This window comes from Typha latifolia, chromosome 8 (assembly GCF_019914945.1).
Source record: "Typha latifolia isolate L0001 chromosome 8, TyphaL0001v2, whole genome shotgun sequence".
Taxonomy (NCBI): domain Eukaryota; kingdom Viridiplantae; phylum Streptophyta; class Magnoliopsida; order Poales; family Typhaceae; genus Typha; species Typha latifolia.
The window spans coordinates 11,380,929-11,408,892 of NC_133093.1; the positions used below are offsets into that span (position 1 = coordinate 11,380,929).

The following is a 27,964-nucleotide window of genomic DNA, read 5'->3' on the forward strand; positions in this document are numbered from 1 at the left end:
TTTAATTTAAGCTAGCTTGATCCAACCAGTTGCATTAGGCTTGTTGTTTAGAGACTTGAATTAAACTCGATTGAAATAGGTTTGAATTAGGCTCGTTTAAAAGCTCGAGTCGAGTCTCAGCTCAAAATTAAGTAAGCTGAGCCTGAACGAATATAGGCTCAAAATTTATTTCTGAGTCTTAGCTTGAGCAGAACCAGTGTTGTCTGTTTGAGGAACAGTATTTTGCAAGATGTTCTTGGAGTTTGATAAGTTTGAAGGTAACAAAACCCAAAGTGTTCATGCGTTGGTGAATTTAGATTCAATAAGATGCAATGGATGGTTTTTTAGTTCAAATGAACTATATAATAAGAAGATTGTAAATGTACCATTTCCTTTTACAAGCTTTGCTTGCTTAATGGTACAAGTGAAAGTGAAATGTCTTCTATTTTGTTTGCGTATTAAAGCAAAATGGGGCAAGATTCCACCAAAATATGCCACACAACCTACTATTGAAGAGCTTTTATCATAATATGATATCTTAGCAGAATCTTTCTTTCTTCTCTATGAGATTTCAAACTTGATAGAATGCTTTGGACAGTTTGGATTGTCATATAGTATGCAAGAGAATGGTTGCATTCAGTGGTACAAATCCCAGAGAGCTGGTTCTGGTTGTATTCTTGAAGCTTGGAGATGCAGAGCTATTAGTTTCCTCTTGCCTTTCCAGCTGGTAAAGCAAGATTTGGTGAATCAGATTCTGAACACTTGTAAACTATTGCACTGGAGCATTTTTCAGCAATCATGTTAACCAATTTTGATACTCTTCCTGGCAATTTTAAACCACAACCATCCTCCTTACATGATAGATGTAGTGGGTCAATCTTTTCTGCATCTTTCATTGTCGTCGCAAGCGATAAGAATTTAAACAGCGCAGACTTTGGGAGCATGTCATCGCTGAACTGTTCATTTGTCATGTAATTGTCTAAACTAGATGAGAATTGTAAGATGTACACATTGATCACAGTTAATAAACTCAGTCACAAGTGTATCCTGCTGCATGTTATGCTCCTTCTGCACCAGTTTGCATTCAGAATTTTAGCAACTTCTTGATCTGATCTATGCCAGAACAGAGAAGAAATCGGAGAGCAGAGATGGCTGTTTATGTTTCACTTCATTTACCAGTCATGGACAAATTCATCTCCATCTCTTTCATGTTTGACAAACATTCTGGATCTTGGGCATTATCTTGTCTTGGCTTCTTGGACTCTTTTAATGTAATGGTCCAGTAACATGTGATTGATGGTCCTCAACTGCAAGACCTTTTTGAAAAATGGTCGTTTATACATCAAGCTTCATGCTGAACTTTGTTGTGTTTTATTGAGAGTTCATCTTAAGGTACGTCTCTCTTTATAAAGTGTGCTAGGGTAATAAGCAGATGTTGTACTTTAGATGCAACTTTTACTAATCTCAATGGGAAAAGGTACTTCAGAATTATTATTATTTTTTCCCTCCTCTATGTTTCTTGAGTAAATTTCCTTGACTGCAATTACTTTTTTGGATTTCAGATGATTGAGACATGAGAATATATGGGGCCTCTGGCTTACTTAACTGGATTGGACTTATTCATAATGGCTGCTTGACCTTTGAGAGCTAGATGATGTTGGTGGGCCTAATTCTTGTAGAATTCTATCAGACAGAAGCCACACTTCCAAAAGCTAAAGAAAAATATGATAATAATAAAGGGGGAAAGAAAGTGGAAGCATCCAAGCAGATGAAAACGGACATGGTGAAATATATCTCTTAGTACCTTTTCCTAGTGGGAGATTTGGAAGTTCCTTTCTTTGCACAGTAGATGGGAAAGATTCTGTAATTAGAACCAAACTGAGGTTTAATTTGTGACTGTAACTTTAAATTTAATTCCTTTACTGTCGTATCACTGTTTCTTGACAAGGATAACTTGGGTTCTCTTTTCTTATAACCTTTTTTTTTAATCTTTAGGGAGATATCAGGATTAATCTTACAATCTAGTTGATAGTCTTCGCATATAAGAATATGTATAGAGAGAAAGGACTAGACCAGTGACTCTTAGTAATGTTCAACAGCATACATATATATATATATATATATATATATGGTATCATCAAACGTACTAGGCCAGAGCAAAAACAGGATTCACATTGTTGATCGAAGAGATGAGAGCTTTACAAAGGCTCAAAATCTAAGAACCACAGATAGACATAGAAAGATCTAAATTAATGCCTCGACTTTTCGAATAACCCGAGCATTCACTGAAGCTTCTCCTCATGGATGAAGGGAAAATGCAACTGCTCTCACTAGCGGAGGATACATTGTTCTTGTGTTTGGGATCTAAAGACAACGACAAGGAGAGCGAGAAGTCGTCGGGTTCCTCCCTCTCCTCCATGTACTCGTTGCTGAATGATCCAGACTTGTAGGACAGGCATCCATTTGCATCTCTCTCCTCAGGACTAAGCTTCTCTGTAGTTGCAAGATGTTGGTCACTTTGTTTGCTAGCCTGCAATTATGGTAGCAGAAAGAATTGAGTTCAATCTTCTTAAGGTTATGCAAGGAAAGAGATGCATGAAGACCAAAATTAGTAGAATTTTTAGTTTCATTATATGCATCATTTCATGACTGGCATAAAACAAGTAGTGATCAGTGTAAAAGAAGTTGTTATGATCAACAAATAGTTTCTCAAAGGGAAATTAGGCCTGAGTACTGTTTTTACAGTAACCTTCCACTATCTTTTGACCTTTTTAACAGACCGTCAGAAAAACTTGGCAGTCACAGCAAGTGCAAAAGTATATATCTTGTAGTTCTTTGGGCTATTCCTTTGTGCCCATATGGACTTTTACCATATTGAATTGGACTGAAGCTAGAAGGAATATTAAATATTTTACTTAGGGACCTCATTTTTTAAATCACTAAGTTGACCTATGAAGTACACATGAATAACTTGTGCAATCTTCCTTGCCAAACCCAACAAGAAAGGAAGTGATTAGAGGAGGCAAAGAAACATCCAAGAAACCCAAAAGCCAAAGGAGTTAAAAGACACAACTAGAGAGAGAGAGAGAGAGAGAGAGAGAGAGAGAGAGAGAGAGAGAGAGAGAGAGAGAGAGAGTTTGGGAGGGAGATTCATTCAACTTTCTGTTGTACCTTAAAAGGGTCAGATTCTTCCACCATATACCCCAAGAATTTGAGCTTAGAAGCATGATCATCTGGCAAGAGCCCAGTGTCAATAGTAGTAGTAGTAGTAGCAGTAGTAGCATCTCTCTGCCATCTGATCCCTTCCTCCTTTATTCTCATCCTCTCTACTGCCATGGCTTGCATGTAATCATCAACCCAGTACGGGGAGGAGACTGTCTCACAGATTCCTTGGCTGCCCTGCAAGCTTTTTGGGTTGCTCTGCGTCTCTACCCTAGACCTATTTGATAAAGTAAAAGAGAAAAGAGAAAAGAGAAAATAAAGAAGAGGGGATTAGGAAAAGCCTGGGCAAAAGAGGATAGAGAAGAGGAGATGCGGCAATGTTCCCAGTGTGACTGCTACTGTTGTTGAAATGGACAAAACTTAGCAAACCTTTTCAGTGTGGGGAGAGGGGAGTACACGAACTGGGACAGGAACTCCTTGGTGGGTTTTGGAAAAGGGATGGGACCATCATCATCTTGCTCATCAGCAACTCCACCACAACCCCCTCCTCCTCCTCCAACTCCTCCTCCAATGTCTTCCCACGAGTGCTTCCTTTCTTGCATGCCTGATCTCAGAATCAAAAGGAGTTAGCCTTTCTCTTAGGCATAATTACAAACACCTAATAGTTGTTTCAAGGGAACAAAGAATTTTGGCAGCTTTATGAGTTCAAAGACTCAAGCTTTTTCTTTTCTTCCTCCTTTTTTTTTAAAAAAGAAAAGAAAAGGGTAACCATGCAGAAGCTGTGAGTCTGTTAGACATAACTCACACAATGAATGCATTCATAAGACAAATAATCATTTTTTAATTAAAAAAATATACTGCTATTAAATGCTTGGAGAGCCTGGGAGCAGGCCTGGCTTCTTATTTTATACTCCTTTTAAAGCTAAGCTGCAAATTTTAATTACCAGAAAGAAAGATACGATGCTGCATTGACTTCATGAACAAGAAGTTTGTATGTGGAAACAAAATAGGAGGAATTAAGAACAACTCCATACCTTGACTACTGCCCATGTCATTCTTCATGCTTCTGTACATCTGATACAAATCAAAAGTGTCACTTTCTCAACTCTTAAAAGAGTGAATTGCTCAAGTAAAAACAAAGGAATTAAGCCATGGATCAAGCATAGGAGGAGACCTGGAGGTGGCTCTTGACATGAGATATGGTGAGCCCTCTAACATCCATCAGCTGGAGAACAAGCTTTGGTGTAGCCTCTGCAGTAGTAGTAGTAAAAGGATTTATATAACAGACATCTCTTTGGAAGGATGAAATTTACAGGAAGAAGGCATACTCTCTTGTCCTCCAAGTCTCTCAATGGCATGAACAAAGCAATGGTGGAGGTCAGGAGTCCATCTCAAGCGAGGAACCTTGGATCTTATATACTGTCTCACAGCACCATTTCTTCCACAGTTACCCATAGCTCTCCTCACTGCCCTCCTCAAATGGTAGCTTTCCTATAGCAACTATGCTATATATATATATATATATATATGAGACTAGGACCCTTCTAAGAAAGGCCAAAAGAAAAAGGACCAAGGCAAACCTGTTTGTGCTTTACTAATCAACAATGCCCATCTAAAAGGGAGAAAAAAGACCTCTCTTTTCCTCTTCTATCTCTTAGCAATCCAAGAACGAATTACTCATCTGAAGCTTTCTGATCAAAGCAAGCGTAGATCTCTTCCTCTCTTTCTCTCTCTGTGTGTATTGCTGCTCTCCTTGGTTTAATTCATGGGTCCTCTAAATATCGTTGGGATTGTCTAGGATTAACGCGACACCTATGGTGAGAGGCCACAGATCACGAGAGCAAGGCGTTATGAAGAAAAAAGTTAATGGCCGAGTAAGAGCTACAGATGAGTAAAGAGTGGAAGAAAGGAAGAACGAAATATGAGAGAGAGGGAGAGATGAGATGAGGTAAATTCCTCTACTGGGTCTCCCTGATCATATACTATAAATATTTTCACCTGGAAGAAATGAAAGGAGAATTTTTTTTCCAAAGACTCGTCTCCAGATACTCATTAATCTTGCCAAACTGAAGAAATGCCCATTAATTATTGCAGTTGCCCAGAGCTTTTGACTCAACCCACAAAAGCTGGATAGAGAGAGAGAGGGGGGGGGGGAGTGATTTAGAGAGAGAAAGTGGGATTTTTGAGCAGCCAAAGGTGTATGATCACAGAGAGCAGCACAAGGAAACGGGTATAGAATCTCTGAGCACACGATTTCTTTGCCACTCTCCTGCCACAACTTTTATTACCTTATTACTGCTACTATTACTAAACTCCCCTCTCTCTTACTTCCAACAAAGCCCACAAAGATTTATACCATTATCTTTAGTTGAATAGTCAAAACCTCTCTCTCTCTCTCTCTATCTATCTTTCTTGTCACAAAGTCAACTGATGGAGCAGGTCCCCTCAAAGAGAACAACAAAACCAATGCATGCCCATCTCTATGTAACCAATCCTATCATATTCTAAGCAAATGTATCAAGGTTCAAAGAAGACATCTAATTAAAAAAAGAAGCAAAAAAGCCATGTTGGTCTTCTTGGGAGGGGTGTGTTCTTGGCCTTTTCAGCTCAATCAGCTAGGAAAGGAACAAATGGGAGTTAATGAAGGCAGTGGAAGGAGAGGAAACAAAGGAGGAAGAGGTCATCATCTTTTCTTTGCCTGCATGAGTGTAATGCTAATAGTATTATTATTGAATTGTCCAATGCCTGCTCAGTTGTTGGCTATGCTCTGAAAATTCTTCCTGCCTCCCATGCAGAAATGAGCAGACCCTAATAAAGATAGTATGATCTGTAAAGGCCCTTGGACTTTGGTGGCTAGGGGAGTTTAAAAGGATAAGTATAAATATAAATGTAAAGATTGGGACCTACCTCCTTTTGCTCTGCCTACTAGGAAAAGATATATATTCTTATATAGTGTCAAAAGTTTCAAAAGTTGTACATGTAGGGTAAACTTGGTTTACATGTTTCTTTCTTTGCAACATGAAGTCCCCCTTAATTTAATTATCATGTACTAATAACAGTAACATCTCCAACACCTCCAATCATGCACAAAGATTTACCCAATTTAACAATTATCTAGAATTACAACAGGTACATATACACACCAAACCCTAATTCTATGCATCTGCTATCTGGAGCAGTTTTTCTTGTGCTTCTAAGCTTTGAGAATATAATCTACTCTCTGGTAGAATACAGATATTAAAAAAAAGTACTATTTTCTAGCGGTTTAAGCTCTTATAATAGCTTGGTAAGTCAACACTCCCTTACAATATAGATATAGTGTGAATCAAGAGAAATGAGTTAGTTGTATATAGTTATAATCTTTGACTATTGCAAGAGAAATAGCATTTCGTTATATATTAAAGTCAAAAGTAAACGGAGTGCAAGATATCCCCTCGAGATCTCCTCATTAAAATCTATTCAATCGTTTGACATCTTCCTAAAGAAAAGATTAACTTCTTAAGAACGTGTTTTGCGTTCATTTTGACATTGGGGAAGAGGAATAATTAGGGAATAAGACACGTTCCCACTTCCAATAATTTATCGTGGTCAGAATAAGAGAGGGTGATTTAATCGAAAATATAATGGCATGAAGTGGAATAATATATATATATATATATATATATATATATATATATATATAAATAAAGATTAAGGAGACAGTGAGAAAGCGATAGGAATAAAAATCCCTTTCGAGTTATTCTAACCGAGAACAGAATGCGACAAGGGAATGGGTTTTTATTTACGCAGCGAGTGGAAAAGGACGAATGGTTGTCTGATCCCTGGATATCCCATTGCTGATACGTACTAATACCTGGACCTGTACCTTAACAGCTTAATTAGAAGTAAACAACAACAATATAATATATATATATATATATATATAATACTTTCTAATGATTATAAATTAAGAATTAGTAATTTAATAAACGAAAAGATATAGATACTCTTAGTTGAAAATTTTGTATGTAAATATAAATAATAACGTTTCTAATTTTCTTATTTTTAAGAGATAAAATTCTAACTGTTATCCATCTAGTAATAGTGGTTTGCAAATTGTGATGTGATATGATAATAAACTATCCATCTGAATGCTTAAATTTTATTCAGAATAGTGGATAAGTTACCGAAGCAGTTTCTACCGTCATAAATCTTAAACCTTAAACCCTAAAAAATAAACAGGGAATGTAAGTGGACTCTTTTTTTTAAAAAAACTTTTGCACATAAAGATTGGAACTCCACTTTAAAGGACTTAAAAATCAAAAGTAAAATACGTTGCTTCAAAAAGGTAAAAGGGGGGAAAGTTGGAAAGGAGTAAGGAAATAAGTGCATAGTTTTCTTGTATTGCTTGCATTAGCATTGAAACCTATAGCTAGTGCTCAACTTCTACCAGTAGAGTGAGTAGACTGTACCATCTTATAAGTCTTTCTGTTTGCATGTAGCTACTTTTACCACCTACTTCCTCGGCAAAATCACCCTATATATATATATATATTTATTATTTATACCTGATGATACGTATAGCTATCCAATATTCTTATACTTATCGTGGCTTTTAACTCCGAGTTGTTATCTTATCAGCCATGCCCATGCCCATGCCCATGCACCCTGGATAAAGTTGTTATCCAGGAGATTTCACCTTAACGGGTTGGGACCCAAATAGTGCTTGTATCCGCGCTGCTGTAGACTGTAGTAGGAGATCGCCCAGCGTGGGATAAATCTATCCCGTGCCGGAGGAGGGAAAGGGGGGATAAAACGGGATTTTTATCCGGATGAGGGAGAGGAATGACACGCTCAAACAGTAAACAGTGGGCTGGCCCTACCTTCAAGGTTAAAACGGCAAGCTATGCTTTACTTTATTCCGACCTCGTCAATTAATTCGGAATAAATCCTTTTTGTCGCTACTTCGGAAGAATAGGAGTTGGGCAGAAGGAATAATGCGAGTCGCTGCAGAGGGGAATGATGGTGGCAAGGACGGCCCGGGCGCAATCCCACTCGCCCCCAATACGAGGCCGGACTTATTCCGCTTATTTTATACCTTTCCCTATTCCTATCCTATTCTTTCTTTTATTCCCAAGGATAAAAAAAGAAGAAGGAGGGGGGGGGTGGATAATACTAGTGGGGGAGGGGGTGGGTGGGCTTCGAAGACGCCGGAATTTTTGGCGTGTGCAGAGAGGACTGCATGGGTGGGCGAAGCAGTCCAAAGTCTAATAAAACCAACTGCATTGATGTGGTGATTGTTTTGTTTTGGATGTAGGCTACGGTGGGCCACACCTTACCCATTTCATTTACTTTCTTCTTTTTTACGTCTAATATTTTACTAGAATCCTCTGTTGTTTCTCTGTTTAATTATAAAAATAAAATAAAATATTATAAATCACATTTAATATTTTATTCATTTTATAATTTTCGTCTCTTCTTTGAGGTTTTTTAATCCGACCCTTATTTATTTTTTTTATAATTCTTATTTAACACGCTCGGTTAATTTAAACAGTTACTAGCAAAAAATATTCTATTATAATATATAAAATAATTTATAAATATATAAATTATTCATATTTTTTTATAGAGGAGAAACAGAGATAAGAAAAAAAATAGTGGTGTTGATATTTTAGTAATATGATAGATATATATTAGTCAAAATAACAATATGGTGTAATACGAGAATTATAGAAAAAATAAGAGATTATATTATAAAATCCAGGATATAAATCTCAAAATAGATAAAATATAGGGTGTGATTTATAAAATATTTTTAAAATTTATAATTGGTTAGAAAATTTTATTCATAACTCGTCACTTTCAATTGAAGACTTATCCTATTCATGCATAGGTAAGCATTTTATTGCAAACTATTCTAGTTTTTGTCTGTCTAAATACCAAACTAATGTAACGTTCTATTGGTAAAGATTATGATATCTCGGACCTAAGAGATAAATTCTACTGTTCTACTACATATGGTATAGAGAAAAGTAATAATGTTATCCTAATAGAAATTAAAAGTTTAGAGGCTCAAAGTCAAGGGTTTTTTTGGGGTTCATTTGCATGAAAATGTAAAATATTTTTTTTCGTTTGTAAGATCGTCGCTCTTTTTATTTTATTTTATTTCCTATTGTAAAATTAGTTAAATTCAATTATTGCTCCCTAAATAATATTAGAAAAGAATTTAATTGATTCTGTAAAATAAAAAGGAAATAAAGAAAATTTTATAAATTACATCCTACATTTCTCATTTTTACAATTTTATAATTTTTTTCTCCATAATTTTATTTAATAATTTAACATTATTTTAACTAACTATTATTAATCAAATTACTAAAATACCCCTCTTTGCTTTGATCGAATATTTGCTATTTAATTAGTTCATGGCTGACTTATAAGATAAGACAAGAGTAATTTAAATATTATAAATTATTCTGTATATTATTACGAAATATCTTATTACTACTAGTACTGTCCAAATTAATCTAAAATATTAAATAAGAATTATAAAAAAAATTAAGGGGTAAAATATAAGATGTGATTTAGAAAATTCTCAAAAATATTCTTTAAATACAGATATCACAACGGTGGTAAAATCGGAAACGAAGAAAATTCCTAACAATTTTTTTTCTTTTTGAAAACAAAATAGAGGCAAAATTTTCTTTGTTACGAAAGGGTAGAAGGGAGTGGATGACGTAGATGACGTGATAGCTCTTGCTAAGCTCTAATGCGAAGTCTACTCGGTAGTAATAGTGGAAGTCGACAAGCTGTCATCTCAAATGGCCCTCGTTTGCCAAATACACGTAAAAAGAGTCAACGAGGAATCCCATCACGACCGTTCTTGCAAGCATTTATTCCATAATCTAATTTTTTTTTAATACCCAGCATTTATTAATTTTATTTTCTCCTCTTAAATTAATTTGTCGCCTAAGAAACCAAACTCCTTCTTCTTCTTCTTCTTCTTCTTCCTCCTCCTCCTCCCAGAGTTTCCATCACCAACTACAAGCTAGGTGACAAAAATGGAGGAGAGTAGAAATAGAATGGTTTCTTCTCTTTTGTTCCCTTCCTATTGGTGTAGAGAGAGAGAGATCAACAATGGAATGGAATTATGTTCACTAACTAATGACGTATATATGTTGTCGATGGAGATGCGTCGAGGAAATGCAACGTACTTAGCTTTGATATTTCCTTTAAACTACTATGTCCGTTGTAAGACCGAGCAGCATGAGAACCAACCGAGGTGGGGGCCAATCATAATTGCATTCCGAGGCAACGCAGCGGATCAAACGGCCAATGATGGCCTTTTCCTCAGAGGGCCACCACCGAGGTGGGTCCACCCAAAGTTTAGATGGATGGGAACAAGAAAACTCAAGAGGGGAGAGAGAGAGAGAGGGGGGGGAAAAGTCGGTGGGATCACGGGGAGGGATAGATGGATAGATGGATAGATAGATAGATCGAGGAAGAGTACAAAAAGGGTGGGGATAAGTCTGCAGACGACGCTGGAATTGGCCGGCGAGACGCAAGGATAGTCACATTATATACCACCAGTAATAAGGATAATATATATATATATATATATATATATATATATATATAAGGAGGATTTTAGTTATTGCGAAAATTATACTTTATTGCTCGTGGTTTGATTTTAATTGCATATAATTATTGTGGAATTTTAATTTAAGTATTTAATTCTCAGATTAAAGTGTAACAATGAGTCTGTCATTAATAAAAGAGTAAATTATAATTTTTATACCTGCTCGGTTAGTTGTCATTTATTTTTATTTTTTTGGTAAAAAAAAGTTATCATAGTGATTTTTTTCTTAGAAACAGAGGAAAACTAAATATAAAATGATCATTAAAGGGATTGAGGCGTAACTAATCTAATATTTATTCACTTTTTCCTTTCTCTCTCTTATAGTCTTGTGGATTGCATGGCAGAGGATAAATTTAACAGGTGAGGGAGGGGGTGTTTCTCTCTCTAAAAAGACATCATTGTGTCGCTGTATCTTTCTCCGCACGGAGAGGGGAAAAGGCTGATGGCATTGAATAGAATTCTTGCTTCATTCCACGTACAATACCATCATCATTCCTCTGATCAGAGTCAGCCCAAATTGTTCTCTGTACTACCTCACTCAATTCTGTAGACCCATCGATCTTTGGGATTTATTGGATCCTTTTCCCCATCATTTCTTCTTTTTTTTTAAATCCTTTTTCGATTAATTTTTGAGATGGATACGTGAAGATCTAAAGTTTGGACTAATAATATTTCGTACAGTTGGGAGCTGACTCGGTCAAATCAAATGTCTACTTGTAGATGTCTTCCTAATTTTTTTGAATACCCTTTTGATAGCATAGTTTGATGATTTGATTTCTCAGGAGAGTTTTTAGCTGCAAAGAATCTAATTTTTCAGGAGGCGTGGTGAGAAACGGGGAGAAAGAAACAAAAACAGATCACTATATATAGGAGTGAGACTGTATACGTTTCGCACTTTTAGATTAAATGCTGGAGAAACCTTACGCTTTGATCCAAGGAGTTTTAATCGATCATCGTTTTCGTGATCGTTCGTCAAGTCTCGATCAACTGAAGAAAACAGTTGAGAAAGATAAAAGAATCAAAATAAAAGAGAAGAGAAATAATAATAATAATAATAATAACCTTGAACAAGTATACATAACCATCTATTGTTTTTTATGAAAGAATGCTAGATTGGATATTGATGATCGAAGACATTTGGAAAGGTTTTGCTTCTTTTCTTTTGAAAAAAAGAGGTGGGCATGCTTTGCATTTACTAGAAGTTTCTCACACTTTTCTTTAGAAAGTGGGAAAAGTATGATGATGACAAGAAAGAAAGAGGGGGGGAAAGGGGTAACAATTTCATTTTCAGCATTTTGTTTTGTTCCAATTTCTGCCGGACAGGAGGCCTACAATTGCTACGGATCATTTGAATTAGAAAATGTATAGCTTATAAATTGCTAGTTTATTTCCAAACAAAATAATGCCCTGCTACTTAAACCAAGAAAAAAAAGAGAGAAGATTTAAAAAAAAGAAGAAGAGATGAGTGTGAAGATGAAGATACCATGCATGCCCTACTTAAATTGTAAAACATGGAGGAGATAAGTAGCATGGAGGAGGTCCACTCCTGAACTGCGCAATATTAAAACAGAGTGAACTAAATTGTATTATACTGCAGAGAACATTTTACCAGGCAATCTGCAAGGAAGACTCATTGATGTCAAGTCTGAAGTGAGAAGAAGCAAAGTGGGTTTTCTATGTTTCCTCTCTCCATGAATCTAGCTCCTAAGAGGACCGACTATTTCCTACTCCCCATGTCAAGTTCAGTCATGCAGGCACTCAGAGGTCCCCAAATAGACCTCAGAAAATTTAATGATACTGCACTCAGAAGTAGTGACAAGCTGCCGAATTCAACTTGACCAACTGCACTAGGACCAGTTAATAAAGCAAAAAATAAACTTCAGAATCTCTCAGGAATTTATGTATCCTTTGATCCAACTGATGTAATGTGGAGCACAACCATACTTATTTCAAAGTTTGCTAGTAGAAGAAGAGCTTTTTCTTTCTCTCTTTCTAGATTTCCAATTAGTCCCCACTTTACCTCTGACTTCTGCTTAGGAGACAAAAAGAGCAGCAAGAAGTAAGGCATAATATGACCCAGGCAACTGCAAAGACGATTAAGAAGGTACATGCACTATGAATTCTGTCCAAATGGGTACCTATTTCTTCATAAGAGTACGGACAATTTTTATTTATCCCGATAACTGAAACTGAGACACACATCTAAGAAGGAAAAGGAAAAAAAAAAAAGGAAAGAGGAGGGAACAGACAGACTCTGGGTTTATCCAAATTCAGAGAGTTGTTTTGACCACGGGATTCAGTTCCTGCACATTGTTTCATCAAACATCAAAGCAGCCTTAAAAACCAGCTAAGCAATCCTGCTCGCCTGCAAAAAAGATGAAATTGGTCAGAGCACAGGAACAAAAAATTTGGAAAATCTCAAGGAAAAGCAAAAGGTGCTAGAGTAGATAATATAGATCAAATTCTCTAATGAAAAGAATGTAACGATGTGGTCACATTGAAAATATAATGATCTTAAAAAAATTATAATGCTCGGGCATAACATAAGGATAGCAGTTAGAGGGCAGGGAAAATGGACCCCAACTTAAAACAATCAAGCTACAAGTAGATGCTTATTTCAAGTATTACAAAGCTCGCATAAGTCAACTATCAAAGGAAATATTGTGAGTAGGAATCACAACATTCATGGCAAAGATGGAGAGATAAATATACATATCCGAAGTTTTAGATACCAAGTTGCTCATTCAACTAGAAGATTTATAATTTTATGTGATCTGATAATGACAACCACTTGGTCACTTGAGTGCGGCAACAGACATTCATCATATTAAACATATGCTCCTTATATAAGTGCCAGGGGAAAAGTGAGCAAGGGTATGAGTTCCTCAGTATGACCCAACAAATTAGGAACACCAGGTCGCCAAAACAAGACCATCAGTATAACATGCAAGATCAACAGCAGAGATTTATCAGCTCCAAATTCTGTTTCTTGACTATACCAAATCAAATGCCACAAGAATTCGTTTCGTAGCAAAAATTTTATGTGTTACCAGCAAGTAAATTTTAGAACTCTAGAAATGTAAAGTCATTCAGCACAGGAATCCATCATACAGGCATACCAAACAATGCCACAAAAGCATTCAACTCTCAGGACAAAATTAAGGTGTCCACAGTTGCTGCATTGGCCCAGAACCTTGAAACAGATGAGCCTCTAAATTGGATTACTTGCATAGATGATATATTTCAAACTTCTGGTCTTAGCACAAAAAGAAGCACAACAAAAGCAACCACATCCAACACACCACAAGTAGACAAGCTATACCTTCAGTGAAACTAAAGTCTTGCATAGACTTTATCTTTACAAACTTTCAGTATTGAGCAGCTTAGACATAAATAAGAAATCCACATCCAACACACCAGAAGCAGACAAACTATACCTACAGTGAAACTAAAGTCCTGAACTTTATCTTTAAAAACTTTCAGTACTGAGCAGCTTTGACATAAATAAGAATCCACCATCTGAAGGACAGCAAAAGTGGTTGAGAAAGAAAAACTGCCCTCTAGAATATGGCAACTCATGAAAAATGTTAGCTACTTGTACAAAATTCTAACAATTCAACATATAACCAAAACCACTTCCTTGTACAAGATAACATAATACTACTTTTATTGTCATTCTTATTTGTAACTACTTTTATTGTCATTCTTATTGTATCCAATCTCCTTTTTATACAATACTGCTTAAATAGAACAGTGAGATAATATTCCGCAAGGAATAAGAAGATTTCATATGGGAAAATAGAATTGTGGTCCTGTCATGTTATCTTCATATATAATGACTAAGGATCCCTCCATCGCTGACTTGGAAGTACACAAGAGAAACAAGGTTAAAAAAATAGTTGGAATTCAGATTAGTCTCCTAAAAAAATGATATATATTGACCGTATCAGCCGCTCGGATAGGATCGAATATTTTTTAATTACATAATTTTTTAATACTATTTAAAAATTCAGAAAATTTTAGAAAAATTGACAAAAATAAGAAAATAATGATTGCTCACATATGAAGCCTAAAAATAAAAAAAAGTACTTACTCAAAAATTGCTACAGTAAAGAAGAAGAAGAAGAAAAATGAGAGAGAGTAGACAAAATGAAAGGAAAAAAAACTTGCCATAGTGAAGAAGAGAGTGGAGAACAAAAAAACTGCATTTGAAGAAGAGTAAGGAGAGAGAAAGAAAGGAATTTGTTATTGCTATATCTCTACGTCGGAAAAGCAATAGCTATGGTGGGGAGAGAGAGAGAGAAAGAGAGAGGGGATGAAGACGATAGGGGATTAGAGGCATCAATTATTGATGTCTTCGAGATGGATTTGACCTGAACCACCCAATCTCGATCTGGATCGTGCAATCCCATTTGATCCCAGTCAATTGATCCTTTGATTCATGAAGAGAAATACAATGTGACAACCAAAATGGCATGATAGACAAATTTGCACAGAGACTCCTGAGTTCACATCTAGATCTAACAAGCAACAAAATGGAAAATCAGAGCAACTAGTACTTCGCTCAACCAACATTTAGTACTGATAGACCTTGCTTGCTTGAGCAAAGTACTGGAGTGATGAGTGGTGGCCTAATCACTCTTTTCCTTTTGTATTAATCAGAGATCAAGATAACATGAGCACTCTAATTTAGCTACTTCTAACCAATCTACGATAATTCAAAATTAACCTCCATAAAAAAGTTATTCAGTGCATGAGGCTCCTTACTACACAAGTCTAGGGAGAGAATACATACATAGCCTAACTCTAGTTTCAAAAGATGCTATTTTCACCCCTTGACCTCTTGAACTTCTCAAACCTGTCTTAAATTTTTTATGTTCTAAGCAGCTTCTACATATTTCTAGTTTAGTGTTCAGCACTATCTTACATATATCAACTGAGACAACATCAATGGTAAATAAGATATAGCATGAAACCCATGTTAATTATCTTTTACTAATCCTTCTATAACAAATGCAAATAAGTAAATACTTACCACTCAACCTTGGTACATATATACTGACACAAGCACACGCAGCCCAAATTTGACTCTACTAGGTTATTTCTGAAAGACTTAAACAAGGTAGTGAACTAGCAATCTGCATTAAACCTTAAACTTTCATCTTCCAACTCATAGGACCTCAGTTGCTAAGAAAGTCACCCATATATCACCCCAATTTCATTGCTTCATGCACCATCTCAACGATCTTTCTTCTCTAGACCATTGGCTTCTATCATTCATCACCAGGGGCACCAAAATCTTCTGGATACCATGTTCTCCATAACATACAAACCATAATATAGAATCAGATTTTGCTTGTGATCAATTTTATGCCTTGTTTTAGGCATACAGTTACATTTTAATGCAACTCTATCCACTGCTATATCACCTCAATATCATAAGCAAAACCAGTGCTTTTCCCATGCATTTTCTGGATGCACTCTCTCTTCCTACTTTTCTCTGCAGTTGACCATTCATTCAAACATTGAAATGTATATTACAATTGACACTGGCTCGAGTACGTTCTGGCACTACGACATTACGGTAGTTAGAATGCTGCGACTTGCTACAACTATGGTTTTGATGCTAGAAAGTAGAAATTATACTGCTAAAACTAAGGTATTGATGCTAGAAATAGAAATTATACTGCTAAAACTACAGTTTTGATGCAAGAAATTATCCAAGTGATACCATCAACCATAAGTATATACTGATGCAAGTTCATCATGGGGTGACCGCCCGTCATTGGTAGCCTCATCTCAATACATTGATTTTAACAATATTTGAAGGGTTAAGCTCAAGCATATGTTCATCATCCTTAGAGAAAAGAATGAGACCTCAACCAACATTTGCTAAACCTTATTTTGTCAACTTAACAAAAGTAGATGATTTTTAAATTCCACGTCAGCTCTATCTCTTAATAGATGAGACTAACACAAATGGTCAATCATGTCATTATTATTTCCCATAACTTCTAGTAACAATAAATTCTTTAACAAGATTGTCAAATATAACGAATGGTGCTCATGCAATTTATAAAAAACCACAAAGTTTATCTTATTATACTTCATTTTTATTTAACTATTGCTACTGACTTTCAGAGTCGACTCATGTCTGCTAAACTACATGAGTATGCGAATATGTTATCTATCTACACAGCAACATAACAAATGGATCAGAAAAAAAAAAAAAACATCCCTAAAAGAGAAGATATTAGGTAGAACCTGTTTCCATAGAAAGTGGCTTTGAGTTTTCGGAGTATCAGATGGAGTATACAAGTCCACCCTACAGATCAAATGTGCCTGCATGACTTAATTGATCGTTATGACCAATGCCTTTTAAATATCTGTCGAGTAAGGCATAGACCACCACATAATCTCTCGGCAAATTGTAGTAATTAAGACAAGTCAAAAGGTAGAAAAAGATGACCACCACATGTTTCAACAAATGATCTATCAAAAGTTTCTAGCCAGGCATCCTAGCTATATACCAAGGTCATGTTGCTACCTACTTTTGCATGTCCTATTACGAAGATTCTATATGTCATACTTGCTCTAACCAAAAAAGCATTTGAAAAAAGCCATCTATGTAGATTCCGCCGATATCCATGATGCAGCAACAATATCCTTAGTCAAGAACTGGTTCACTAGCTTTCAGTTTTCAACCAAGAGATTCTAGATACTGTCTTCAAATCTTGATAATGTAAGGTACCTGGTCCTTAAATGCATAAATGGAAGCCACTTGAAGTTGTCTCACAAAATTTAACATTTTTTTCATTTATTCAGGTGGCATGCCCAGGATCATATTCTACAAGTGAAAAACGAAACACATTTTCTTGCAACTAAGATGACGAGAGCAATAGTTCCTAATAAATCTTTGATTTGTTACTAATAAACTCTTGGAACTATTCAAGTGGACGGATTTAATAACCACATGATGCCCCTCAAATATCCAAGGACAGGAAATATCTGCAGCAACAGTGTCAGTATGTATACTATTAGGCTCAGTTATCAACTACAGAGCCATTTTCCTTTTGGTTTGTCGACATGCATAGAGGACAAAATTTATTGTAAATAGGGTTGGTATTTCGGTCCAAATCCCAGTTTTTTTTTTCCCAAACCCACCCTTTATCTGGCCATTCCCCAGTCATCATATACCCATACATAAAATATTAAAATACTAAATGATTAATGATTTACAAAAATCTTCACATTCTCTATGTTATAAAACAATCTCCTTACTCAACATATAGCATAATCGCGTAGGCATGTACCGCAAAGGATTTTAAGGTGAGTGCAGAATTAGATTTGTAAGATATCATTGAATAATTCTTCCTACTTATGATTCATAGACAAACACAAGAGGGTGGATCAGCTAAATTAGCCAGGTGCTGAAGCTAGTGATTCAACAGGTAGTTTTCTATTACAAAATTGAAATTATGATTGTGCAATATGCCATGAATTGTCTACTTCACTTGCAACTAAATCTTCAGAGAAAGGACGCACACAGAATCATAGCATCTGGAGAAAGCAGCACAGCTAGTATCCTGCATGATTGCTTAATCCCTAAAGACATGAAAAAAGATCTATCCTTCTTACTTGAAAGGCATAAGAAAAGCGGCATTTTTTGACAATTACGATAAGTTACATAAGGACCCATCATCAAAGTCCATATCTTGATCCCAATAACATCGCCACCGCAAGATTAATGTTTCCACAAAATGAATCAAGACTCCTAAAATAACTGACGATCAAAACCAAATTTTGAATTCAGAAAACCAACCAAGCATCTCAACAAAGATCAAATCGACCAATCAAAGAACAGCAAGAGAAAGAACCAACCGGAAGACACGCAAGAGACGCCTTAAGCCTGAGCGGTCGAAGGAATTAGAGGAATCGGGGAACCTCCAGGTTGGGTCTGGATCTGCTTCGCCTTCTTCTTCTTCTCCTCGAGCTCCCGGATCTTCTGCATCTGGAGCATGCGCTCCATGACGAGCTCGTACTCGCACTTCTCGTACGTGTGGCGCTCGTTCTCGCACTTCCACGGGAGGTAGAACTCCGCGACGCGGCACTTGTTTAGGGGGATGAGGAGGTGTGCGCACTGGTCGCGGTACGGGATCGGGACCCTAGCTTCCACCATCTCTGCTTGCGTCGCTATCATCGGCTTCGACGATCCAAGCTTCACCTCCTCCTCCGCCATTGCTACGATCTCTCTCCTCGATCGCCTCTTCTTCCTAATTCTCTGGATTGACTCGCCTTTTGCTCTTTTCGATTTGTTGTTCTTGGATTAGGATTAGCTACTTCTGGTGAATGGCTTTCTATCTACCATTGGGCTGGGCCTTCGTTGATTTCTTTTAGCCCAACCGACGAGAAAACCCTAGCATCCATATTGGAACTATCAACGGCTAACAATCCGCCACGTGTAGGACAATTAGAGGGCATTTATCTAAATGCACGTTATTAAACTAACCTAATCTTTTGCCCATTGAAACGGATAGAATTAATTAATAAAAGGAGGAATAATTAAGATTAATTTTGAACACATTAAACACATTACATACATCAAATAACAAAAAAAAAAAAAAACTAAAGCACAAAGTCTGCTAATCAATTACAACGACCATCAATTTATCCCATCGAATCCATAAACCGATCGAGATCTCTAGATATCAACGCACTGGATTTGATATCCTTGTCCTTCGCCATGGTCTCGACCACTTCTTTAGGAACCAAGCACTTCTCTTCACCGTATAACTTCTCTTGCACGTTGGTAGATCCAAGCAGGAGTTGGAGCTTCTCTCCCTGCATAATGAACCCAGATAAAGTGTATCATAACTTTTATCCCAAATTTATTCACAATTAGCATGCATGGATAAACCAACTTATCCATGAATTAGTGCAAGAATTCGACCTGAATAGGGCCCATAAGGGCAAGAACTCCAACCTGGGCCTGCATGAACTTAACGTACTTGTACGCAGCTTGAAACATCTCAGCAGTGTTCATCTTATTCCCTCCTGGAATAAGCCTCCCAAGCTCCTGAGTCTTCTCGCTTATCCTCTTCCTCCTCTGCCTCGCCGCCATGCTCTGCGCCGATAAGCACCCAATGCTCGTCTTCTTCTCCGGCGGAGGGGCTACGAACTCCGGCATCAAGTAGGAAGTGGCATCAAACAAGAGTTCAGAAGTGGGGTAAAAATCACTGCAGCTTCTCGGGCGTTTCGGGCATTGGGAGATATCGAATTCTTCGCTTGGTGGGTATAAGTCGGGAGAAGAGAGGGAGGAGTGGTTTAAGGAGGGAAGTGGAATGGATTCTGGAGAGTGGAATAAGGAGTCGTTAGGGAACTCAGAGGACTCGAATGGGTCGTAATAGAAGCCTAGGAGTTCATGGAAGGGAACTGGGTCTGGATTCAGATGGGACAAAGTGTCCCAATTGGATTCGAAGCTTAATGCCATGGATATCAAATCTTGTGTCTGAGAAAGAAATAAAAAAAGAAGAGTGACTACTAAACGAGAAGAGAAGAAGAGACAAGAGCTTGAGAGAGAAAGATACCTGAATGCTGACAAAGAGAGAACACTACAAACTGGAGGTCTCTTTTTAACGCTAACCGGCAACCGCCGCCGCTAAGAACATCGGGGAGGGGCACGTGGCAGTAGTGCGGGATAGTGTATCTGGATTATTGGACGGTGGATAGTTATTCTATCTCGTTATTTCTATTTGCTTCGTAACGACCTCCGACTTATCCGCCGCGCGTTTCTCCCTCTATCTCTAACCGCCGCACCACCACCTTCTCTCTCTCTATTCCACTCATAACCGCCGCTGCTCTCTCTCTCCCGCGCCCAAACTTTTTGTAGGGTTCGGAGGGTTGGCGTAGGATAAGTGATAGGAGGCGGCTGCGCGCATGTTAGTACCAATCTGGGTCGTACGACAAGGGAGTAAAAATTGCATGTCTTTTGGGGTTCTTTATGCAAATAATCACCTACGTAAGTATCTTTATCTCGAAAAGAAACGGAATCCAATCCTCCTCGTTCTTTGCATCGATTCACAAATTATTCGTAATAAATATTGTAAGAGCATTTTTGCATGTATACCTAGTGAGATGGTTTTTTCACAAATATACCCACAAAAGAGGGAGTCAAATAGTAAAAAAAATCCAAAACATGGGAGGTTCTTTGCACAAAAAAACAAAAATCTTTTGCATTCAAATCCATTCCAATGCATATTGGAGACGTCTGATGTGAATCCAACGGATGATCTAATTTATACATATTTTAGAACAATTATAGATTTCTGAGTAATGGCTTTAACATTTGAAATGTTTACTATATGTACAAAAATATCACGCAAGTATGAATACTTTAATACTATATTGTGATATTTTTCTTCTCTTGGTCTTTTTTTTTAAATTCTACTGTTAGACGCATGACAAGATATGACATTTTATTCCTCCAATTATGTGCCACAAATTGCATTAGAGAGATAAAATCTAGAGAGAGAGAGAGAGAGAGTAAATGATTGAGAAGCTTGTCAAGGGAAAGACAAAGAAGACAGGAGATAAGACGCAGAGGAAGAATCAAAGTTGGAATGAGAAAAAATATTTATGAGAAAATTAGAGAAACAATTCTTGACTCGATCATTGACCTTCCAATGCATTTGAACACATGAAAAAAAATTAAGAAAGAAGTAGAAATTAAAAGAGGATATATATATATATATATATATATATATAGAGAGAGAGAGAGAGAGAGAGAGAGAGAGAGAGAGAGAGAGAGAGAGAGAGAGAGAGAGTAGCTCAAACTGCATTCTTAGTAATTAGCTATTTGTAGACTACAACGAAGACAAATCTTTTATAAGCAACATAAGTATGAAACAATAGAACAGAAAATAAAAAATGTATTTCAAGTTTAACGATTAACAACCAGTATCTTATAATGAGAGGCACAACCCTCACGCATTTGTTGTCATCCTACTCAACTAATTAACCGCATGCAGGGTAATTAAAGAACAAGAAACAGTAACTACTACAACAACTTACCTAATTGATCACTTAACCAAGCTGATTAATTGTTAAGCCTCTGTCCTTCTCTCTTGTTAAGTCTGTTTACTTCCTCGATCACTACTACCTCATAACAATCTTCCACCAGTAAATGATGCATTCATTTGTGCTGGCTTCATCTCAGGATCCAAGGAGCTCATCTCCATTCCATGGCTAATTTGCTCTCTGCCGACGCCGAGAAAGTCTCGCGTTAGCCCGTCGGATCCCTTGAAGCTCGCTGCCGGAATGCTATTCTGAAACTTGATCTCATCCATGTTACAGAAACTTGGATCAAACCCTCCAAATATATTGCTGCTTCCATTTGTTATTGAATTCATTAGGTTTTGCATGTTGGTTTCACTCTCCATCTGAGCTTGGTCACCACCAGAAGAGGAATTCACATAATCTCTAAGTAAAGAGGATCTACCGCTTGTTGTGGCACCCATTTCGACCGCCTTTTGGAGCAATGCGGTCGCCGACATCTGCGGTAGCATGGAGTGATCATTCTGGATTGAGTTGTTATAAAGATAATACCCGCCGCCGATTTGATCAGTCACAAGATTTCCATGCATCAGTAGATGATTGTTCTGGTTAGTAGCTATCGCATTGCTACTTGCACCGCTGCTGTTAGAGAAGAAGCCAAGGTTGAATAGATTGGAAGAAGATGGAGTAGTGGTGTCACTTTGGAAATCTGGGAATTGCATTAGACCATGGAATAACGGCTTGCTGTGGAGCAACGAATGGTGGTGGGTCTGAGCCTCTCCATTGTAGTGATCATTCTGCGAGGAAACGCCAAGGAAGAAGGCGGCGGAGGGCGGCGGCGGAGGAGGCTGGCGGAAGGCGGAGTCGAGGTGAGATGGGATGCCGTTACCGGCTGTGCCGAGGCGGAGGAGATCGGCAGATGGATGAGTAGTAGTTTGATCTTGCAATGAGTTGAGGTGAGAGCTGAGTTGAGATAGGCCTAAAGATGTGCTGCTATTGCCATAGAGGTTGTTCCTCATAGTGGTCATGCTGGTTGGAAGCCTACTGTTCTCTTGAGTTAGTGCATCACAGAAGGCTCTATGGGTGATGAAGCTATCACGCCTGTATATATCCATAAGTTTGAAGAGGAAATGGATTAATTAAACCAATTAATCTCCACTCTCTCCACTGTGAAATAGATCAAATAAGGCAAGAGAGAAGAATGCAACAAGTAACAAAAGTGTCATTAATTCATCCATCGATTCAAGAGAAGAAAGAGAGGAAATTCTCGTTGGAATTAGAAAGGATTCTACCTTCAATCAGTAATATTGGTCAGAGAGAATTCTCTCAATCACATTGAAACCCAATAAATTAACAACTTATTCCCTGTCATTAAATTCCAAATCCCGTGAACTCTGGCACCTATTTATTATAGTAGTACGTACTCATTCATAGCCCAGGAATTATTCCCAGTCCCTCCACTCTTCCCAACTCACACTACTGAATTAAATGAAGTCTAATGTAACTCCAAGCTTGCATTGATGCATGAGAGAGAGAATTCTAACGTCTTTCATGAAAAGAAAAGTTGTGGACCTGCCATTGCCATGAGAAGTAGCAATGCCAAACGGACCTGACCGCATCTAGCCAACCCACATCTGCCTACTTGGCTACACGTGAACAAGAGAGAGAAAGAGAGAAGCATTTTGTTCCAATTCACGTGTGAACAGTCCTTTCTCTCTCTCTCTCTCTAAGGAATCCAACCATAACAACCCTACATAGCAAAGAAAGAGAAAACCCTAACCCTAAAATTAATAACATGATATGATGATGATGCAACATGCATGCAAGATAGTATTACCTAGAGAAGATAGTGCCACAATCGCAGCGGTATTCTCGAGTGCCGCACGTCTTGGAGTGAGCCTTCCAGTCTGATTGCACTGCGTAACGCTTGGAGCACTTGTCGCACTTCCACTTCTTCTCCCCGTGCTTCCGGCAGAAGTGCTTCTTGACGCCGGTGAGGTCGCCGAGGGCTCGGGAGGGGTCGTGGTGGACGCACGTCGGCTCGGGGCAGAGGTAGACGCGGCGGCGGACGTCGCCGGGGATCTTCTGCCGTAGCTTCCACGGGAGGTTGTGGCCGCGACGGTGCAGCTGGAGGTTCTGCTCGCGCTGGAAGCCCTTGTTGCAGACCTCGCAGACGAAGCGGTTCGTCGCCAGGAGCGACTTCGGGGAGAGGGCGATCACCTCGGCGTCTGGATCTGAGATGAAATTACGAAATGAGCAAGTAATCAAACCCCAATTCGTAAATCAATTAAAATCAAACGAGTGAAGGGTCGTGAGAGAAATGCATGGTAGGCAAAATCAAAGATGAGCATCTCCACCTGAGTATACAAGTATCTATATCTATGTATACATATGCATATATAATCAATTAGAAGGACGTCCATAAAATCACACAATAAATCGAAACAAGTGAAGATCTCGAGCCATGCATGTATGTGTATTAGTGAGCAGATACTTGCATGGAGTTCCTGGGAGATTCCTCTTCTTCTTCTTTTGGCCAGCCGCCGTCGAGGAGATCGGCGCCGCCGTAGACTGTGGCAGCTGCGGATTCATCTGGTTGTGCTGCTCCTCATCTTTAATTCCGAAGAAGGGCGCCGGCGAAGAAGAAGAAGCCATAGCTAGATCTCTTTGCCAGGAACAATAACAACAACAACAACAACAACAACAACAGCAACAGCAACAACAACACTTGCCTTTTTCTTCCTCACAACTTCCAGATTTTCTTTTCTCTTTTTTTTTTGTGGTTCCTTTGGCTTCTGCTAAGAGATCACTAAGTAGATCAAATCAGACCAAAAATAAAAATTCCCACTACCCAACATGCAACCATGAGCTCCTTTCTTTTGTTCTATGTATCTGTCTCCAAGCCCAAACCTCTCCTGGGGATTCTTCCTAGTAGAGCAAAAGAACAAGGGAGCTGGAAATCCAAACAAAAAGTTGCAGTCAAAACAACAAAAAGGAGAGAGAGAAGGAAGAAAGCAAGATCTGTGGGGGAATTAAGAAAAATAAATAAATCACAAACCAATTAGAAGACCATCTTCTTGTTTCTTGCTTTTTCCCACAATCTTCTACAACTAGTCTTTGGTTGTAGAGGTAAGAGAGATGGAGGCCAAGGTTGTTGGGGGATTTCTTTCACCTCCTTGTCATACTTTCTATATATCTTTGCCTTCCTTCCATACTGCTACTGTTCCTAAATTCTTTTCTATTCCTTCTCACTCCTTTGCACCACAATTAAGAATACCAGCAAGTTTCTATATACAAATTTAGAGAGAGAGAGAGTAATGTGATGGGGGTCACACGCAGGGGAAGCGTGTCGTTATGTGGGTATGGATTGGGTCCACCGACTGTAGTATGTGGGCCTTACTCTGTCCATATCCAGACAAACCCTACTTTAAATTAATATCAAACTTTCACACCTGGAATTTTTTTCTCTTTTTATCTTTCATTATTTATTTGAGAATCCTCATCGCCCTGGATTTAGTGAGATGGTAATTACCAGGAGAGGATATTAGCAAGGGTTTCTTTTTACTAATTACCACTGGAGTGTATTTTAATAATAAATATGATATTTTAAAGAATGGAATATCCATGAAATTCAAAAAGGTTTTGATGATAATTGTTAGACAATAATTGCATTATTGAATATCTTACACTGTCTTTTACTAGGAAAAGTTATTAGTAAGGTTCTTTTTTTTACTTAATGGCCACTGAAGTTCTAATTTTGGTGATAATAATTATTATATTTTAAAATATAGAAATTCAAAAAAAAAATTAATGGTAATTATTAAAAAATTTGAGAATTACTTTATTTAATTTCTTACACTCAGTATTCCACTAATATTAATTCAACCCTACCAAATATCAACTCCAACTTTCACCGGATTTAAATTCATGATCTCTAAAAATCTCTATCATGAATTGATCCGATATTATAAGGTTTTTTTTAGTATTTATTACAAACAAAATGGTCTAACTAAAATTATAACTATTAGCTCGTCGACTACTTTTGTATATTCTATCACTTTCCGTCACTTACATGCTTAGGACATTTTAACGACTGTAAAAAATTTACTTGAATTAAATGAGTCCATATTTTATATTTTTAACAACAAATGCAATTTATAGAATTCAAATTGAGAACATCTGCTCTGATATTATATTAACTCATTAACTAAATAATTTTTATTAATAAGGTACTATATAAGATAAGGTGTGAAATTGAGAAAGAAAAGGAAAATCTCTAATTGTAAACCCTATTTTGGTGCATGGTGTTCGAAGCTATAGTGACTGCAGTTGTAAAGGAGACTACAGCTAGTAAATGGTAGTACACGAGGAATATAGTGGTAGTACGAGAGGGAGGGAAGTCGGCTTTTTTGCGTTGAAATAATTGAAACCCTAAAGTAGTAAGTCGGTTAGCAACGTGTAGTTTTGGGAGGATAGCCTTCTTCCAACTGTAGCTCCCTCCGGAGTTCGCATGTCGTCACTCTTAGTTACGCTCTTTTGGCATCTTCTTCTACGCCATTTGAGATACTTTTGAATGAATGGCAACGTTACGTGAAGAGTTACTACTTGAGAGAGGATGAAGCAAGTGTCATCAATCATAAGAAGATAAATATATATATATATACTATAGTTTGAGTACTGTTATAGTCTTAATTTCTCTCTCTCTATATATAGATAAGTACTTGTTTAATTAATTTAAGATTTTGTTTTGTGGAATATATATAAATAAGAAAGAGAGAGCAAGAGATAATACAGTGTCATCAATTATAAGAAGATAAATACGTTGTAGTTTGACTGTTATAGTCTACGCATATCTTTTGACTGGTATGTCAGTGAATGAGACAACGTTATAGTCTACGCTCAAAGTATGTTACTTCTGTGTATATCTTTCCAGATTTTACATTTGTATTAATACTCTTCAAAACAAATAATTTTTAATATATATAAAGGTAATTTTGTCTTTCTACGTTTCAGTTGATGAAATCTTGGTAGCCAATTAGGTTCCGAAGATATTCATGCAATAAAAAATCATGAATGTTTAGGGGATATATAAACAAATAACTTTGTAGAAAAGACCATGAAAATGACAAGCATCAAAGGCAATTTAATGTTCTTCCCTGTTTCAAGAGAATCCAAGTCCAAACAGTAAATGTGATCTTAATTTCTCTGTATCTTTAAGCTAGATAAATCTTTTCTTGTTAAAAAGAAGAAGAAGAAGAAGAAGAAGAAACTGGATGTGAAGAGCATTCATTCAATGATTTGCTGCAACCCTCTGAGGTATTAGGACCTACAATTGCTGCCAAAATTCATGTGCAACAATTAAAGTGAAAAGGAGAAAAAAAAACTTAATTCATTCACTTCCTGGCAAACTTGGAATGATTACAGGTACTCACAAGTTAAAAGCTGGCAGATACTACAAGTGATCATCACTTCAATTTTGAACAACATTTTCCCAATAATTTCTCCAGCAGCAGTCTTTTTTATCTGAGAACAAACTAAAGTAGTCTCAATTATTATCATCAAATACTGCCACTTCATCTTCTTCCCAAAGATTTTGTAACCCTAAAGTCTGTTATAATTCATGGACCAATGTTTTAAATGTCCTTCTTCCTGGCACCAAACTAGGAAAATAGATGCAGTATATATTACTCCTATCAGCTTTATTCTCACATTTAATCTTCCACTTATTCTGGTGTTCCAAAAATGGTATACCAAATGGCCCCATTACTTTCGTTAGATTACGTGTCACTATCAGTGAAGCAATAACTCAATATCCCCCCCTGACATTATGATAGTAAAACAAAATGGAAAAAATAAAACGAGAAGAGTTTGTTAATATTTCCCCAAAATTTTAGTGCTCTTTTGTCTTGTATGAAAAAAGTGAACAGAAGAAGAGAGACCTTAAAAAAAGGAGAATGATTTTTTGCACAAAAAGATTAATATGCAAGGGCTTCTTATTTACTATATACTTATTTAGCATGGGTTCTTTTTATATAATTGTCACTATTTTATTATTATTTTTGACTCTTTTCTATTATAATTAATTTTTAACCAAATATTCCTAACATTATTATTGAAGTTAACAAAACACATATAAATAAATAGCTAAAGCAC

General features: G+C 37.1%; 4 protein-coding genes across 6 annotated transcripts; all 4 read right to left on the bottom strand.

Moving 5' to 3' along the window:
- Positions 1–2,133: 2,133 nt before the first annotated feature.
- Positions 2,134–5,392, bottom strand: LOC140793318 (myb family transcription factor MOF1-like). 2 transcript variants are annotated; one of them, XM_073144730.1, is made up of 7 exons: positions 4,722–5,392; positions 4,470–4,641; positions 4,316–4,392; positions 4,176–4,215; positions 3,571–3,745; positions 3,151–3,418; positions 2,134–2,509 (listed from the first exon to the last, which is right to left on the bottom strand). In XM_073144730.1, the coding sequence occupies exons 2-7, from the start codon at positions 4,594–4,596 to the stop codon at positions 2,195–2,197; spliced, it is 1,002 nt and encodes a 333-aa protein (XP_073000831.1). In that variant the 5' UTR covers positions 4,597–4,641; positions 4,722–5,392; the 3' UTR covers positions 2,134–2,194. The 2 variants fall into 2 exon arrangements, with proteins under 2 accessions (XP_073000831.1, XP_073000830.1); XM_073144729.1 differs by having other exon boundaries at positions 4,470–4,646; positions 4,722–4,864.
- Positions 5,393–12,855: 7,463 nt separating this feature from the next.
- Positions 12,856–19,163, bottom strand: LOC140793909 (NADH dehydrogenase [ubiquinone] 1 beta subcomplex subunit 7). The gene is made up of 2 exons (XM_073145680.1): positions 18,641–19,163; positions 12,856–13,124 (listed from the first exon to the last, which is right to left on the bottom strand). Exon 1 carries the CDS (start codon positions 18,996–18,998, stop codon positions 18,663–18,665), a length of 336 nt encoding a protein of 111 aa, XP_073001781.1. The 5' UTR covers positions 18,999–19,163; the 3' UTR covers positions 12,856–13,124; positions 18,641–18,662.
- A 197-nt stretch (positions 19,164–19,360) lies between these two features.
- LOC140794173 (transcription factor bHLH52-like) lies at positions 19,361–20,315 on the bottom strand. Of its 2 annotated transcripts, none has more exons than XM_073146082.1 (2): positions 19,743–20,315; positions 19,361–19,600 (listed from the first exon to the last, which is right to left on the bottom strand). In XM_073146082.1, exons 1-2 carry the CDS (start codon positions 20,247–20,249, stop codon positions 19,427–19,429), a joined length of 681 nt encoding a protein of 226 aa, XP_073002183.1. In that variant the 5' UTR covers positions 20,250–20,315; the 3' UTR covers positions 19,361–19,426. The 2 variants fall into 2 exon arrangements, with proteins under 2 accessions (XP_073002183.1, XP_073002182.1); XM_073146081.1 differs by having other exon boundaries at positions 19,710–20,315.
- A 1,354-nt stretch (positions 20,316–21,669) lies between these two features.
- On the bottom strand, positions 21,670–25,086 carry LOC140793835 (protein indeterminate-domain 4, chloroplastic-like). The gene is made up of 4 exons (XM_073145573.1): positions 24,870–25,086; positions 24,310–24,764; positions 23,649–24,045; positions 21,670–22,912 (listed from the first exon to the last, which is right to left on the bottom strand). Exons 2-4 carry the CDS (start codon positions 24,464–24,466, stop codon positions 21,919–21,921), a joined length of 1,548 nt encoding a protein of 515 aa, XP_073001674.1. The 5' UTR covers positions 24,467–24,764; positions 24,870–25,086; the 3' UTR covers positions 21,670–21,918.
- Positions 25,087–27,964: the final 2,878 nt, after the last annotated feature.

Bases quoted from the DNA above. Each gene is read 5' to 3' on its own strand.
- LOC140793318 (XM_073144730.1), bottom strand. From the start codon at position 4,596: ATGGGTAACTGTGGAAGAAATGGTGCTGTGAGACAGTATATAAGATCC. The intron at 4,393-4,469 runs GTATGCCTTCTT...CTACTACTGCAG, and splicing joins GAGACTTGGAGGACAAGAGA to AGGCTACACCAAAGCTTGTT. The intron at 4,216-4,315 runs GTCTCCTCCTAT...GATTTGTATCAG, and splicing joins ATGTCAAGAGCCACCTCCAG to ATGTACAGAAGCATGAAGAA.
- LOC140793909 (XM_073145680.1), bottom strand. From the start codon at position 18,998: ATGGCGGAGGAGGAGGTGAAGCTTGGATCGTCGAAGCCGATGATAGCG.
- LOC140794173 (XM_073146081.1), bottom strand. From the start codon at position 20,249: ATGGCATTAAGCTTCGAATCCAATTGGGACACTTTGTCCCATCTGAAT. The intron at 19,601-19,709 runs GTCGAATTCTTG...TTCATTATGCAG, and splicing joins CCCTTATGGGCCCTATTCAG to GGAGAGAAGCTCCAACTCCT.
- LOC140793835 (XM_073145573.1), bottom strand. From the start codon at position 24,466: ATGGCTTCTTCTTCTTCGCCGGCGCCCTTCTTCGGAATTAAAGATGAG. The intron at 24,046-24,309 runs GCAAGTATCTGC...ATTTCATCTCAG, and splicing joins GAATCTCCCAGGAACTCCAT to ATCCAGACGCCGAGGTGATC. The intron at 22,913-23,648 runs GTAATACTATCT...GGATATATACAG, and splicing joins TGTGGCACTATCTTCTCTAG to GCGTGATAGCTTCATCACCC.